This window comes from Dreissena polymorpha, chromosome 5 (genome assembly GCF_020536995.1).
Source record: "Dreissena polymorpha isolate Duluth1 chromosome 5, UMN_Dpol_1.0, whole genome shotgun sequence".
NCBI lineage: Eukaryota > Metazoa > Mollusca > Bivalvia > Myida > Dreissenidae > Dreissena > Dreissena polymorpha.
In genome coordinates, this window is record NC_068359.1 from 80514495 (window position 1) to 80530470 (window position 15976).

At 36.6% G+C, this 15976-nt stretch overlaps 2 protein-coding genes across 6 annotated transcripts; one reads left to right on the forward strand and one right to left on the reverse strand.

Moving 5' to 3' along the window:
- The first annotated feature begins 1831 nt into the window (after positions 1 to 1831).
- Positions 1832 to 9712, forward strand: LOC127882368 (apolipoprotein D-like). 5 transcript variants are annotated; one of them, XM_052430961.1, is made up of 4 exons: positions 1832 to 2025; positions 3053 to 3183; positions 3758 to 3840; positions 9463 to 9712. In XM_052430961.1, exons 1-4 carry the CDS (start codon positions 1915 to 1917, stop codon positions 9687 to 9689), a joined length of 552 nt encoding a protein of 183 aa, XP_052286921.1. In that variant the 5' UTR covers positions 1832 to 1914; the 3' UTR covers positions 9690 to 9712. The 5 variants fall into 5 exon arrangements, with proteins under 5 accessions (XP_052286921.1, XP_052286920.1, XP_052286923.1 ...); XM_052430960.1 differs by lacking the exon at positions 9463 to 9712 and adding an exon at positions 6905 to 9082; XM_052430963.1 differs by lacking the exon at positions 9463 to 9712 and adding an exon at positions 6925 to 9082.
- On the reverse strand, positions 9128 to 14780 carry LOC127882367 (uncharacterized). Its single transcript, XM_052430959.1, has 4 exons — positions 14455 to 14780; positions 13523 to 13701; positions 10937 to 11072; positions 9128 to 10286 (listed from the first exon to the last, which is right to left on the reverse strand). Exons 1-4 carry the CDS (start codon positions 14583 to 14585, stop codon positions 10037 to 10039), a joined length of 696 nt encoding a protein of 231 aa, XP_052286919.1. The 5' UTR covers positions 14586 to 14780; the 3' UTR covers positions 9128 to 10036.
- Positions 14781 to 15976: the final 1196 nt, after the last annotated feature.

The following is a 15976-nucleotide window of genomic DNA, read 5'->3' on the forward strand; positions in this document are numbered from 1 at the left end:
TGACATACTCTGTTGGATGATATTACACCAATAAGTATAGTTATCATTAACATCAGACTGTGTTCTAAAACTACACTCGAGTTTAGATATACTAATAGTAATATTTATATTCTGCAAAGTTTCATTATCTAGCATAAAATCATTTGGCACATAAGTTACATCAAACTTTTTAAAACTTGACACAGGATGAGCCTTCACAGTAACTGATTCAATACAATTATCTAAAATAATATTCCAGAGCAGTAATTAGTGATCAGGGAAAGAACTAGACGCTTCACTGGATATTATTTCAGCATTATTAATTAAGTCAGACACTCTCTTACAGTCCAGTGAACTGTTCAAATGACGATAATTTATCATTGCTAACAATACAATAGTCAACAACAGATTTACCTTTTGATGATATGGATGTAAAGTCATTACATGTATTATTGCGACCATTTAACATGCACATGTTACCATTTATTAGAAACTCTATCAATAAATCTCCATATCTATTCATATTAAAATCAATCACTTCACGTTCAATATCATCGTCTATACCTCTAATAAAGACATCATTATCGCCACATCTGCTATTAAAGGGATCTTTTCACGCTTTGGTAAATTGACAAAATTGAAAAAAGTTGTTTCAGATTCGCAAATTTTCGTTTTAGTTATGATATTTGTGAGGAAACAGTAATACTGAACATTTACCATGGTCTAATATAGCCATTATATGCATCTTTTGACGATTTTAAAACCTAAAAATTATAAAGCGTTGCAACGCGAAACGATTGAATAATTTGGAGAGTTCTGTTTTTGTCGTTAAATTTTCTGAAACTACGAAGATTGCTTATATAAGGTATAAAATACTTTAAGTATATGTACTCGGCGGAATAGCTCAGTAGGCTATAGCGTTTTTACTTCAGAACTCTGGCAGGACTCCAGGGGTCACTGGTTCGAAACCTGGTCCGGGCAATGTTCTTTTCCTTTTTTTAATTTTATTCTTGATTTTTTACTGGAGCTTTTACGATCCAATGTTTACATTTATCAATATAAAGCATTTAATGAATAAGTTAAAAAATGCCAAAATCTGTGAAAAGGCCCCTTTAAAATCACCACATAGATACAAAATACCCTCATTTTTATACTGGTAAATCAAAGACACCAAAGTATCATAAAACAGGTGGCAGGTAACACACGCATGGGATGATTGAATAATTGTTAAACTTGTGTTCTAATTTCAACAATAAGATACCTTCACAGGAATTATCACAACACTGTTATATTAAAATCGTCTACTAAAAGGTTCGACACGAAAAAACCAACTCCTCCCGGACCGGCATTGGCGTTTTTGTGCATCTCTCTTTCCGGTTATGCCCGAACCAAGTAAAACCCTCAAGATGTAAAACCTCGCTTCCAGTTAGCCTTTCGGCTATTCCTAAAATATCTATATTACAATTAAAAACACATGACGATCTTAAAACATAGTAATCAGAAAAACAGTCTGTTCTCCAACCTCTCACATTCCAAAACCCGGCTCTTATCTATCTGCGATCACGGTTGTGCCCATCAGACCATCCACGATAAGAGCAGCCCATTGAACCATCACGATCCCCGTGATAGACCCCGTGGTAGTCCCCGTGCTAGTCTGACTGGCGAGAGTCATACTTCGTATCACGTCTGTCACCGTTATCACGCCTATCGTGCTCACGACGAGCATTGGTGTTCGGACGATAACGATGAGTCTCGCCCCGAATCACGATTGTCACGCCTAGATTCCTCACGGTTTACGTCACTACGGCAAACTGTATATATTAACATGTTTCGTAACATTACGATTGCCTTATCTACTGTTCTCGATACAAACCTAGATTCCATATAGAAATAGAGCAGTCCTTCACCAAGGTTCTAGTGTGTCAATAAACAACCATGCTTCCGTTTCTGCTGTTGTTTTTCTGTGCGTCCATAGTATACGGCCAGGTGCCAGTGTTAGGGAAATGTCCAAATGTAACCGTGAAAATGGACTTTGAACCTAGCAAGGTATTGACTGTTTCCTTTCGCGAATGTCCATGCTCATATTTTTATATGTTTTTAACAATACGTGAAGTTCTCTATTTTTTGTCATTTAAAAAAAGTTATTTGATCATTTTGAGTTGCATTTGGCCACATTTGAATGCACTGCCATTGTGTGAGGCAATATGTTTTTCAACATATGCTAGAAAATAGTTTTATGCCAAGTTCTGGGCAAATCTGACTTAATGCACGTGCGTACAGTATCGTCCAAGACTTGCATGTGCAGTCCACACTGGAATTTACTTAAGAAGAAACTTTCTTTCCACGAAAAATCCGTAACAGCGGAAAATGTCGTCCCTGATTAGCTTATGCGGACTGGGCAGGATAATCTGGGACGAAACTTCAGGCATATGCTTTAAGTCAGTTTTTTTCCGAGACCGCTTATCTTTTTTTTATTGGGGCGGGGTATTCAATATGAAAACTTATAAAAAGGGGCAAGAATTCCGACATTTAATACACAGTTTTTACGATTCTGCTTGATGTGAAAAGGCGCCGATCTGCAAATAAAACTTAATAAATGTTCGCTGATTGTTTTAAACAAGTTCACGCGAACTATTCGTGTCTTGTCCTTTGTCAGACGGTGCGATATTGAAATCGTATTTCCCCATACATTGGCAATTATTTCGACACACGTGGTTATTGAGATTGGCCACTTGCCGCAAATAAAACACAAGCTGATATCTATAGGCAGGTCTTTCTTGGCGATCACTCAGTGGTTTCAATCACGGAACCAAGCTCTGGGAGAACCGGACTTAATACATTTGTGTACTGTGTCGCCCCTGATTAGCATGTGCAGTCCACATAGTCTTATCACAGACGAAAGTTTCCGCTTAAACTGAATTTTCTAGATGAGACTTCATTCTAACCAAAATTCAATAAAAGCGGAAAGCGGTGTCCCTGATTAGCCTGTGCGGACTGCTTCGGCTAATCTGAGATGACACTAAACGCACATGCACAACGAAACTTAATTATTTGTATGCGTTATATTTCCAAGTATTTCGGCTTCTGGTACGAGATAGCGCGGTTCTACACGAGTTTCGAAGCGAACCAGAAGTGCCACTCCGCCACCTACACGTCACTTCCGTCGGGCCACTTCCAGGTGTTCAACCAGGCACTTGATATGGAGTAAGTATTAGCGTAATCATTTCCAAAAGAATCACTAGGTAGGTCAGTCAATAAAGTTTTTCGTTTTATTATTTTACGATTTATGAATATTTTGTTTCAATTTTTATCAAGATGTTCAAAAACATATACCTTCAAACTACTTTGAGTGTAGCAAACTCTTGCTGAAATACTAACTAGTTAAGGGCAAACTTTACAAATGAGCCGCTTTATGCGGAAATGAGTATCATGCCATTCGCGACATGCGTAAATACCGAGCAGCCTGCGCATCCGTTCGGTCTCGTCAGCTACGTAGTCCGCCATTTAGTCACATCTTTCGTGGTCTCATATGCGGACAGGATAGAAACTTTGCGGGTCTGGAGATAGGCTGGTCACTCATGTCACGATACCCATTTTCGCATGACGTGGATCAAATAGGAAGGGCCAGGTAATTTTAACAAGAGGCTTACACCAGCACCTTTAGCTACCAAACTTATAATCATTTATGTTACTTTGCGGTGCGGTGATTTCACTTTAACAACTCAACATAATAACGTTCCATCACTTGAACAACTCAACATAACAACGTTCCATTAAGAGACCACGAGCAGAATGCGACGGGTGACGCCTACATTCCCGACACCAAGGTGAAGGCTAAGATCAAGGTTAAGTTCAACGAAGGTAGGTTTAGTTCGATCCATTTGTGTCTTGTCCTGAGAAAACTGGGCATAATGCATGTGCGTAAAGTGTCGTCCCAGATTAGTATGTGCAGTCCGCACAGGCTAATCAGGGACGACAAATTCCGCCTTAACTTGATTTTCGGTCAGGTTTGACTTCCTTGAAACTAAAAATACCATAAAAGCGGAAAGTGTCGGCCCTGGTTAGCCTATGCGGACTGCAACGGCTAATCTAGGACGACACTTTACGCACATGCAGTATGCCCAGTTTTCTCAGAACACGACTCATTTAGATTTAGTGCAAATGTTGTTACTAAATCGATAGGGCTTAAACATTCGTGATTCAATTATAATGCTTAATTTTTTTTTAATTAGCCGCCTTATGGGAAAAACGGGCAGAATGCATGTGCATAAAGTGTGCTCCCTAATTTATCTGTGCAGTTTAAAGACCTATATGGGGCGCCACTTTAGGCACATGCATTGGGTCCGTTTTCGCCTAGATGTGATTTTCGTTAAGAAAAGACTTTCTTCAAACAAAGAAGCGTATACATGTGGAACGCGTCGTTCCTGGTAAGCCTGTGCGGACTACAAAGGCTAAAGTAGAACGATACTTTATGCTCATATTACACTTAGCGCAGTTTCCACAGAGGGCGACTCCAATCTGTGTTTATTGATCGACTAGCATTTATCAATAAGAAATACAGTTAAAATCGATATTTGGCGTGTATTATAATTGTTATGATCATACAAATTAAGTTCAAATATACATGCTTCAAACAATATGTACAAATATCAAGCAATAGTAAAATTTACTAAATAAAAGTAAAGATCCTCGAAATATTTGACATATTTGGTAGATTGAATCGCAATGATATGATAAAGATGTGCATATGTCGAGTCGACGATAGTTTCGCGTTTAGCAACCCCCATTTGTAAACATTCGTTAGTTTGAAAATAGATTTTATACTTGCCCTAAGCCAGAGTTTTCAATATGGTCTCTGGGAGAATTGTATCAGACAACTATTACTGATCGAACACCATAACATATCTCTGACATAGGCTTTTAAATAATAGTAATTTTATATTGCTACTACACTTGGAGACTTTTCTAACGCAACACGTATTCAAATCAATATAACCCCCCTATTTTCGAACGGATTTTGTTGAACTTTGGACTTAGAATAATTCAACAAATAGCTAGTACTTCATGTACACTTAATTGCAATTGATCAACATTAAAATATCAAACATAACAAATAAAAAAATCATTGAAAAAGTTTAATTCTCAAAATCGTACATCGTAAAATAATAATGTGAAAAGTTACACGTCTTAATGACCGCCCGGCTTGTAACATTGCGCTCATACGAGCCATATTGTTTTTCTAATTCATATTATGTTTTCCTGGTGTAAAATCGCACCTAGAATGATGACATTGACTTACATTGGAATTATAAAGCGCGCGGTACTACACTTGATGACTTTTCGAACGCAGAATTTTTCAAACTTAAATATCTCAGTTATGAGTCAATCTTTTTATTTAAAAGTGTACATGTGATCATTTGACTACAGCATTTACAAGCAAACGATGAGATCATTCATCCGTGAAGATCGGATTCTTCAGCAAGTGGGGAAGGTAGCCTGCAACATGCCGATTGAACTCCTGAAATGTTTTGGAAAGACATTGACTTTTTTTAATTAATTTATATTTTCCTTGTGAATCAACCCACCTCAAATAAAGAAATTGAAATAAAGTTAGATTCATGTCGCGTATCACTATTTTCATCACGTGCACAAAGATGAAACCATACCTACCCCGCGTACAAAAGCGCCTAATTGTCACCGATGAATGTTTTTATCGTAATCTTACATAATATAGTCAAATGATCACCTGTGAAATTTTTAATAAAAATCTTAACTCATTTCTTTGGTATTCAAGTTTGAAAAGTGTTGCGTTAGAAAAGTCTCCAAGTGCAGTGCACTAATATTGGAGGCGATGACCCAATAATTATATTGCTATTTTGCCAAAAGCTGGTAACACAAAGTAACTCCACGCACTTTCTGTAATATTAATTCATGGTTCGATAACTTAATTTTAACCGTTAAGAACTTTATTTTTGCAAATATCTTACGTTATTGATATACAGTTGAAAAAATCTTTAGTGCATAAAAGACAGTTGTTATTGCAGTTTGTGCATAAATCTTAAGGTATAAGAATAAATCATTGAATACGTCTGAAATCGGTGATAAAATTTCACGTTGTGTGAAGCATAACCGTGAAGCACAAATCGAATTTTAAACAAGAACACAAGCTTATTAAATAAAGAAATTCTGATGTACTTTACATTGCCATAAGCAACATAAAAATCTGTCTTTATGCACTAGTTGAAATTCGTAAGAAAAATTGTGTTAAAGTTATTTAAAATTAAGCACCACTTACCGTCGTGTTTACCGCTAAGAAAGTTAAACAAGGGATCCCTACAAAGTCACGTGATCCTGCAGCCTGTTAAAGCGAGATTATACGATTTTTACATGTGTTAAATTGTTATATATTGATAAAGATTTGTAACAATGTCACAAAATAGGCAAGACAAATCAAACATTGAAGACGAATTTCATAAAACGCAGCAAAGAAAATTAGCGCCCCGAGCCGATTGTGACGAAGATATTTCGTAAATATTTTCCAACAATAACAGAAGCATTCGTCTTTTTATTAGGATCGGGGTTAGTGTTCGTGTGTCGTATGAATAGATTTCGTTGCAGGAAATTAAAATGATCCGTAAAACCAAATTTAGATTCACATCTTACATGCATGATATACATGCTGACGAATTCGACTGTTCATACATATTCGATTAAAGGAATACATATCTGGCTTATTTTGCATTTTTCGACACATGTTCTTCTTAACTTTTATTTTAATTTATATGGAAATATATGTATAATAAGTTTTTTTACAAATTTTCTATAAATTCATTTATATTTGACAAAATCGTATAATCTCGCTTTAATGAATTTGTGTAAAGCGTCGTCGTAGTTTAGTCTCTTCAGTCCGCAAAAGCTAATCAAGGACTACACTTTCCGCTCAAGGACTACACTTTCCGCTCAAGGACTACACTTTCCGCTCAAGGACTACACTTTCCGCTCAAGGACTACACTTTCCGCTCAAGGACTACACTTTCCGCTCAAGGACTACACTTTCCGCTCAAGGAGTATATTTTCCGCTTTTATGGATTTGTGTTAAATAAAAGTATCTCCCTAACTAAAATCCAGTTAAGTCGGAAAATTAAGTCACTGCTAAGCTTTTGTGGACTGAACAGACTAATCTGGGTGGAACTTGTCGTACAATAAGCCAAGATATCCCAGAACGATGCGCAATTGTGTTTACCATGTGCTTGCCATTAATTTCTCACAACTTTCGCAAGAAATCTACGCCCTAGCATGAGAATACCTCATCCATCTTGTGTCCTTGCTACACAATTCAGCGATTCTGGTTTTAGGTGAAGCAATAAGACTAATTTAAATCCGTGTTTGTCTCCGAAAATTCATGCCCTGAATGTTTGCTTTTCCCACCCAGTTTATCATCCCAACTTTCTCCACAGTTGTTCGTCAGCATTTCAATATTTCATTCATAGTTTCATTGCGTAAAAAGTCGATGAAAGACTCACTTGTTAAGAAAGTATTGTGATAATTTTTATATTGAATGAATGAATATTTTGAGTTTTCGGATGAGTGTTTACATATCACCTATTTTTCCTCAACTGCTCATGGAGACTGAAATCTTCTTAGCTGTACCAGGTCGCAGAATCAACGTGGTTTTCAGGGGTTTACACACGGGCTGGACAGGATGTAATCACACCGTTCAGAATTTTATTTTTGCAAATATCTCAAGCTATTGAAATTCATCTGCAAAAATGTTTAGTGCATACAATACAGATTTTCTTGCAGTTTGTGCCGATATCTTAAGGCAAAAGAATAAATCCTTGAATACGTATGAAATCGGTGACAAAATAACACGTTGAGTGAATCATATAACCGTATAGATGAATGCAGTGCACATATAATTTTTTAACAAGAAATCGGTGACAAAATTTCACGTTGCGTGAAGCATATAACCGTATAGATGAATGCAGTGCACATATACTTTTTTAACAAGAACACATGCTGATTAAATAATGTAATTATGATGTATTTCATATTGCCATAAGCAGCATAAAAATCTATATTTTATGCACTATTTGAAATTTTAAGAATAGTTGTTTAAAAAAGTTATTTGAAAAAAAGCACCACTTGCCGGTGTATTTAAATCCATTAACGTTTACTTGGGAACCCCACATAGTCACGTGATCCTGCACCCTGTGTTCGTGTTTTAACAAACGAAATGATGTCATTAAAGTTTGATTTTGCTTAATTTCACGAAAAGTAAAACTTTCCGTTTCATTATATGGTTTATCGACATGAAATGTGCTTCAATCTTAATATCTATGAATTGATCTATAACTATTTCGTACGTGTACTGTTCAATACACATTGATCAATATAGACGTGATTTGCAAATAGTGAATTAGTATCTGCATGTTGCGTTGTTTTTTTAAAATACTATTTCTCAGACAATATTTTTGAAAGACGTGCCATGATAATAGAGAATAATAGGTTAGTGTTGATTATAGATCGGGTTTATCATGCGAGGCTTAGAAACCAAAAAGCACGAGCCTTGGCGAGTGCTTTTTCGTTTTCGTGCCGAGCATGATAAAACTCAACTATAATCAACACTAATCTATTATTCTATTTATCCCACTTTTTATTATGTAAACCTTTTTGTTTAAACAAAATTTGTTTGACTGGATAATGTCGCTGGATTTATGACGTCATTTCGTCGAAATATTGACGTCATTTCCTGCCGTTGATTATAAATGATATTTAATCAACGGGGCTTTATTCAACCGAATTCGCTGTAAAAGTGGGATAAAATAGAATATGTGGCCGGTAACTTGTTTGGTATGTTTATAAAAACTATGCATTTTCTTATACAATAGGCAGTTTCTATAGATAATATATGAATGGTGACTGTTTGACTTTTGAGGTCATGTGCTATTAGACTCATCCGGTTTGGCGTGTAAAACGGCTCGGCACGTCTCGCCTTTGCCTAAGGCTTGCTAAGCCATATCATACTTGTATTATATCACAAAATATCAACAGTAACAACCAATAAATTCTCATGAAGAATTGCAAATCGAATACAAAAATGCCTCGCTTCAGAAAAGATAGAAATGGAAAATGGAAAATAACTTCATTGTATGAAAATATATTTATCGAATGAACAAAGAGCCTTCTCGTGTTAAGCTCGAACCTTAAAACATTAAAGAAATGCAAGCCATTTAAGAGATAGTTCTGATAAACTACTGCTTTTTCATTGAACTCGAATCATCAGAGATACGTAAAGTCCACGATTTTGAGAAATTCTCTCAGATTTGCGAATCTATTCCTCGTGCTTATTCATTCGGATCCACTAGCGGGATATTTCGTTTTTTCGTATTTTATTGGCTGTAGATAATTTGTCAATAAATGTCAAAATCGGGGTTAGACAGCTACGCTGAAAAAGTTTAATCGCACGTATTTCCTATACAGCGGCCCCATACGCGGACTATTGGGTTGTGGACACCGATTACGAGACATACACACTGGTCTTCTCCTGCGTTGACATTGTGGGTGTCAGCCATCTTGAATTTGCTTGGATTCTTGCCCGGAAGTCATCGATTGACCAGTCAGTGCGCGACAAGCTCTACCAGACGCTTGAATCCTTCGGAGTGAAATCCCAGCACTTCATGGACGATGATAAGACAGATTGTCATTAAATGTTAATAACTGCTTGAAATAATATCTCGTTGTATTGTTCTTATCAAACTTAGATTTTCAGATTAACCGTAACTATGGAACAAGTAACAAATCAGAATGAAGTATTTATAGATGCAAATTATTTAATATTTGACGTCATATTATTACGTCAGTAAGGTGTAAATCTAGATGAAGAAAATATCATTGACATGGTGATATTTGCATTTCGTGTATTTAAGAAATATTTTCACACTCTATTTCATTCGCATTACGGCGGTGAAATGGCGTCTTTAAATATTTAACGTTTAACGTTAAAACGTACATTAATCGTGACAAAAGTGTACAAGCACGAGGGCTGTGTGTATGCCTATAACTTAGCAGCCGAACTCTCTCTACGAATATAATTAGTATATAAGTCTTCCTTCATCACTCCGAAAAAGTGCCGGTCTAGTTTCATGTTCCCCCGGGCTTTCTGCAAAGTAACCAGGGCTTCTGACATCAGGGAGGGGGCTGGTACCGCCCTGTCAATGATTCCCAGAGCCACGCCTCTTTTGGCATCAAGCCGCTTGCCGAAAACAAGCGCTTCTCTGTGTGAGATCACACAAGGCACCTTTAATCTGAAGTCAAGCGTAGAAGATAAAAAATAAAATGTTCTAACAATTTATAACGACCAGCATTTTTCGGCAGAATAACATATTAAAAGATGGAAGCTAGTTGCAAAACCAATTGTTTACTTACGAACATTGATAAGTAAAACATTGTAGGCGTATACAAATTAAAGCGTACTATCTAGAAAAGAAAACAAACAACAATCAGAGCAAACTGCTTGTAAGAAAAACATACATTTTCAATGAATTTGATATTCTTAAAATCAAATTTAAACATTCAAAAACCGGCTATTAATTGATACGTGTTAAGAAATGGTGTTTTGTCGAATCGGAGAAACAAAGTACCGGTAGATCGCGAGAATCACGCTCTTAATTAAAGCGCACTGCTGCAAACTATTGACCCCGCCGCCAAACAAAACATACGGGTCCTTTATTACAACCGTGTTTTTAAGAAATCGGGTATATACATATAATAACCCTTACATTTTATGGAATTAGTTGTCATTACATATGAATTTATTATGATGTATCCTTACTTCAATTGTTCAAAATGTTCAGTATAGCGCTTAACATAACAGTGGAACTTTGTAACAAAACATAGAATTAATGTTACAAAAATATGACCGGAATGCGTTAGAGGATCATAATGAGTAACATACTTAAAAATATCAACCATAGTCTTCGTGAAGGGAAGTTTCATGTGAACTTCTGGCCATTGGACCCACCCGCGGTCCTCGCGCATCAATCGGAAGTCATGAACGAGCGCTATGAACGCCCCTTCCGCTATGGCGTGACCTTGAGTAAACGTGAAGAAATGTGACGTGGATGTGACAATATAGGGATACTACACGTTTTCGAGGGCATGATCATCTGCGGGCACTCGGGCAGGAACGGATTTTGAGAGCGCCCGCAGATGATCATATCCGAGAAAATGTGTAGTTTCGCTATTTTTGCATAAACAAATCACACATACCAAAATAATTTTAACAAGCAGTGAAATCAATATGTTTTGTTCATTCGACATCGACAAAATAATTCGATTATTTCAATACAGTATAAGGTTGTGTTTAACATATGCCTCACTCGGTCATCATCCGAAATGACGAGCTTTACCTTTGGATAGGCAGTTTTCGATTTAAAATGTGTTTAAACAGTGGATTAATGCAAAGTTTAAATACAGCCGCGAAAAGTTAGAAATGAGGAACTATTATGGAATTTACAGCAGGAACGTTGAAGGTACATAAACACTTACATTTACAGCATATTCTTTTGAAAGTGGTGACTGTTGAGTAAATAACCTTAACTTCATTGACGTTGCCAATACAATAAAGCTGTTGTCAAGAGAGTGCAGATGGTATAACTTGAAAAATGGATTGAAATAGTCATTATCCCTGCATGCATGAGGAAACTGGTGCTTATTCAGTTCCCCATTTATGCTTGGAAAGTCGTCGATAGCTGGAGAAGGGAAGTAACTGCGCGTGGACCAGATTATGGATATGAAAAACACATAACAGGGCTTGAACGGCACATGAATCGCATTGTTAATACACGATTTCTCCCGTTCAAGCCCTCCTTTTGCCAAGTTTCTGCACCCCGCCAGAGGGCATTATAGATAGATTTTATGCAATAATAAGTAATGTGTCATTAAATATAAGTCTCGTTCTAGAAAAACGTGGCTTCGTGCATGTGCGAAAAGTGTCGTCCCAGATAAGGCTGTACATTATATTTTCATGGATTGTTTTTAAAGGAAATAGCTTCGTAAAGAAAATCCATCTGAGGCGGAAAGTGACGACCTTGATAAGCCTGTGCGGACTGTACAGGCTATTCTTAGACGACTTCACAGAGCGAGGCAAATATTTAACAGATAATAGGTAGAGTTACAGTTTTTAGGAATTGAAAAAACCGGTTTCTCCTACAAAAAATATTTTGAACAGGTTTTGGTAAAATCTTAAATAAGTATTCGCTAAAATATGTTTTCAAATTTAATCCACATTTAAATAATATAACACATTATTTACTCCCCGGGATGAACATTTTAAAAACTTGTTCGTATAAATCATTTCCGAACATTATGCTACTGGTAAAAGGAGGTGCAAATATTACAAAATACTATAATTATATTCACAGTTTGCTGAGAAACAAATACAAATCATGGTAAAAACCAGGCTTGATGCATGTGCGTAAAGACACTGTCCGCTTTAATGCTATTTCTCGGATAAAAAAGTCTCTTTTAAACGAAAATGCAGTATCATTCCAGATAAGCTTGTGCAGTTCGCTGAGCAGAGGAGAGACTTCCTTTAAACAAAAAAATACAATTAAAGCGGAAAATGTTGTCCCTTATTATCCTGCCCCGATTGCACAGGTTAATTTGTGACGACATTTAACGCACATACATGTGGACCCATTTTCCCAGAGCGAGGCTCAACTGAACCGGATTCATTGCATAATCCGTTGGAATGATCAGTCCATAGCATTGGGGTCGTGCATCTCGTTTCTTAAGCGCAGATTTTAAAACGGCAGTTTATACATTGAAACACGTCAACTAGTATTGAATTCTCGCTTCCTCTCATATAAACCTTAAACAAAACTTCTACACATGCTTTCGTTAAACAGTTCGCGCAGGGTTGGAAGTAAGTTAGTTATTATCAGATGACCATACCGTGATGACACTGTTCAAACACCGGTGCAATAAGTTCGTAAATTGCATCTAGTGTAAATAGATATCTTGCCGAGGTTCTGAACTAGTAGCGCTAGACTAATTAACTATTGACGTCCTTTTTATGCCCCCGGATCGAATGATCGGGGGTATATTGTTTTTGGCCTGTCTGTCTGTCATTGTATGTGTGTGTCTGTATTATGTATCAAAACTTTAACCTTGGTCATAACTTTTGCAATATTGAACTTGATATTTGACATGCACGTGTATCTCATGGTGCTGCACATTTTGAGTGGTGAAAAGTCAAAGTCATCCATCAAGGTCAAATGTCAAATATATGGCTTCAAGCGGCGCAGTGGGGGGGGGGGAGGCATTGTGTTTTACAAACACACCTCTTGTTAAGTCAATAAAAAGTAACAAAAAAACAAATATAGAGGATTTAACAAATTCTGAAAGCTCTATAGAGAAAACTGTCTGATGCCCATCAGTCATAAATGGTCACTCAGCCACCATGGTGTTTATAATTTCTTAAATTGAATTATACAATTACAATTTTATGGAATTCTACAATTATTGCAAGGGAGCTAACCGTTAACTGCCGCTACAGTCGTTATTCCAATGGCGAGAATCCGTTTGTACAGTTTGTGTAGTGCTTCGTGATATTCATCTAGAGCTTGCGCAGTCTGAGCCTTCAGCCAATCCACATCGAGGCCAGTGCTGAACGAGCGGCCTTCTCCTGTTGTAATAATGCCGACTATTTTAGGATGACTGAAATACAGATATAAATCATCACTCAAACAATTTGCATGCATTCAGATAATAGTTTGTCAGTAACAGGTAGAGGAACTCATGATTTAAGTCAAATTTAGAAATAAAAACAACAATTTCAAAACTTGTGTTTCACTTTCTTATTGCTGGTCCCATGACAGCGTGGTATAAACATGGGAATACCCAGCTACCAATCTACCAATTCGTTTAAGTAACAGCTAGGCAAACTGTCATGCGTCGAGACAAACTGTTTACTTGACAACTCAGTGCGATTAGATGGGTGCGTTCCAATGTATGTCGCTGAAAGTCAGCCGCTGTGTTTATCTGTGCTATATTTGCAGGAGACGAGAAAGAATACCACTCAAGACGTGTGTCGAGAAATGAAATTGTTAATATTTTATGGTTTCATCATTGTAACAATTAAACACTTAAAGATTGTTCAATTATACAAATGGAAATGTTTTTGTTCTCAAAGCGAATAAAAGCGGCAAAGTAGGGAACATCACTGAACAATTAGTTTGAAAGTACAGCCAGAATTACCTCCCTTACAATTGACAAAACGAAAGTGAAATGATGATTAAGTTTGAAAGTACAGCCAGAATTACCTGTCTTACAATTGGCAAAACGAAAGGGAAATAAACATGTAGTTTTAAAGTACAGCTAGAATTAGCTCCCTTATAATTGTCAAAACGAAAGTGAAAGTTCACAAAAGTTGCAGGCGTTTGATTAAAAGTTAAGCTCACAACTACCCACGTGTCAATGAAATCGAGTGCTTGATTCCAAGTTCGAACGTAATCCAGAGTAAACGTATTGTCACCATTACACATGGTAACCACAGCTACGTCTTCATCGGTCAATCGCACACTTAACCCGACGAAATCCATTCACACGTTTAGTTTTGTTACGCAAATATTTGTGTATGTGAAGCCGAAATAGAAAGTAAATAGTTTTCACACTTCAAATTAATAACTTATCAATAGAAATCTTACGAAAATTATAAAGAAATAGTGTAAAGGCAACAAATACACTTTATCACGTTCTAGATGTTGAACTGGATAATAATTCTTTCATAGGTTACATGCCACGCAGTGTTCAGGTTTGAATAAAGTCTTTGTAGCGTTAAACATATCTCTTCATTTATATGACACCCAATAGAAATAATTGTATTTTTTATAACGTGTCTCAAAGCCCATTTCAGATGGGGGAAGTTCGAGGCAAAGAAAACGGACAGTGCATTCCTGCAAAAATAATTGCCTAATTAGATACATATATATGTCCAAGGCGTACATGTGAGCCCTACATTATATCACTGTACGCTCTGTATCAATTTCTTTAGGCACGGTCGAATTTGTTATGACGACGTTTAAATATAACAGTTCTCTGTACTCGTAAAAACAACACAAGATTCGGTAACATTTCTAAAGTGAAAATTTGTCATAAAAAGATTTGTATGGCCATTCCACTTGCTGTTATTTGATTGAACCGGGGATGACATGTACTGGTTTAAGCACAGGAAGGCTTTACTTTTCAAAGTTAAGTTAAGGGCCTGGTTAAACATACCGCCTAATTAAAATAGAGCTTAAACGAACTTACGAAAGATGTCGGTCGTGAGACAGACCGTAAATACCATTGTTTCACGTCTTATCACCTTCACCACATTGCTATTTCCTGTTTGTTATTTACCAATAGTAATAACTAAGATTTACAGCACAGTGATATTGCGTGAGTTCACTCACATGATAAAGTCTGTGTATTTCAAAAAATCTTGGTTTACATCATTTTGACGATTTAAACTCTATTCTATCGTTCTGAGCATATCAATTTATGTTATGGCCTTAAAGTTATTTATGTATTGTCATCCCTCGCAACCATTATTGTTTGCAGTTGGGGCATATGTCGCATCATGTAACAAGCCTTATTTTCCAAATTTGTGACCAAACAAAAGATATATCCGTGTATCGGTACTGTCATTTTCCGTCCAAATCATATATTCGTTCGTTCCTTCACTCGCCCTTTCACTCAATCCTAAACTCACTCGTAAACTCAATCCTTCACTCACTCGCTCATTCACTCCTGTACTCACTCATTCACTCATGTACTCATTCACTCACTCACTCATTCATGAATGAATGAATTAATTAATTCAGTCATTCGATCATCCTTTGAAAACGACCAACACTACGACTACCTCTAAACAAACGCAAAATGTTATTTTTTGTAAATTCGCTTGGATATCTGGTCTCCTTTTCATTAAAAGTTGTTTTCCGCGATCGCA

Excerpts from the sequence above, each read along its gene's own strand:
- LOC127882368 (XM_052430960.1), top strand. The coding sequence starts at position 1,915 with ATGCTTCCGTTTCTGCTGTTGTTTTTCTGTGCGTCCATAGTATACGGC. Across the intron at positions 2,026-3,052 it reads TGGACTTTGAACCTAGCAAG|TATTTCGGCTTCTGGTACGA; the intron begins GTATTGACTGTT and ends TATATTTCCAAG. Across the intron at positions 3,841-6,904 it reads CAAGGTTAAGTTCAACGAAG|GACTACACTTTCCGCTCAAG; the intron begins GTAGGTTTAGTT and ends AAGCTAATCAAG.
- LOC127882367 (XM_052430959.1), bottom strand. The coding sequence starts at position 14,585 with ATGGATTTCGTCGGGTTAAGTGTGCGATTGACCGATGAAGACGTAGCT. Across the intron at positions 13,702-14,454 it reads GCACTCGATTTCATTGACAC|TCATCCTAAAATAGTCGGCA; the intron begins GTGGGTAGTTGT and ends TCTGTATTTCAG. Across the intron at positions 11,073-13,522 it reads GACTGTAGCGGCAGTTAACG|GTCACGCCATAGCGGAAGGG; the intron begins GTTAGCTCCCTT and ends CGTTTACTCAAG.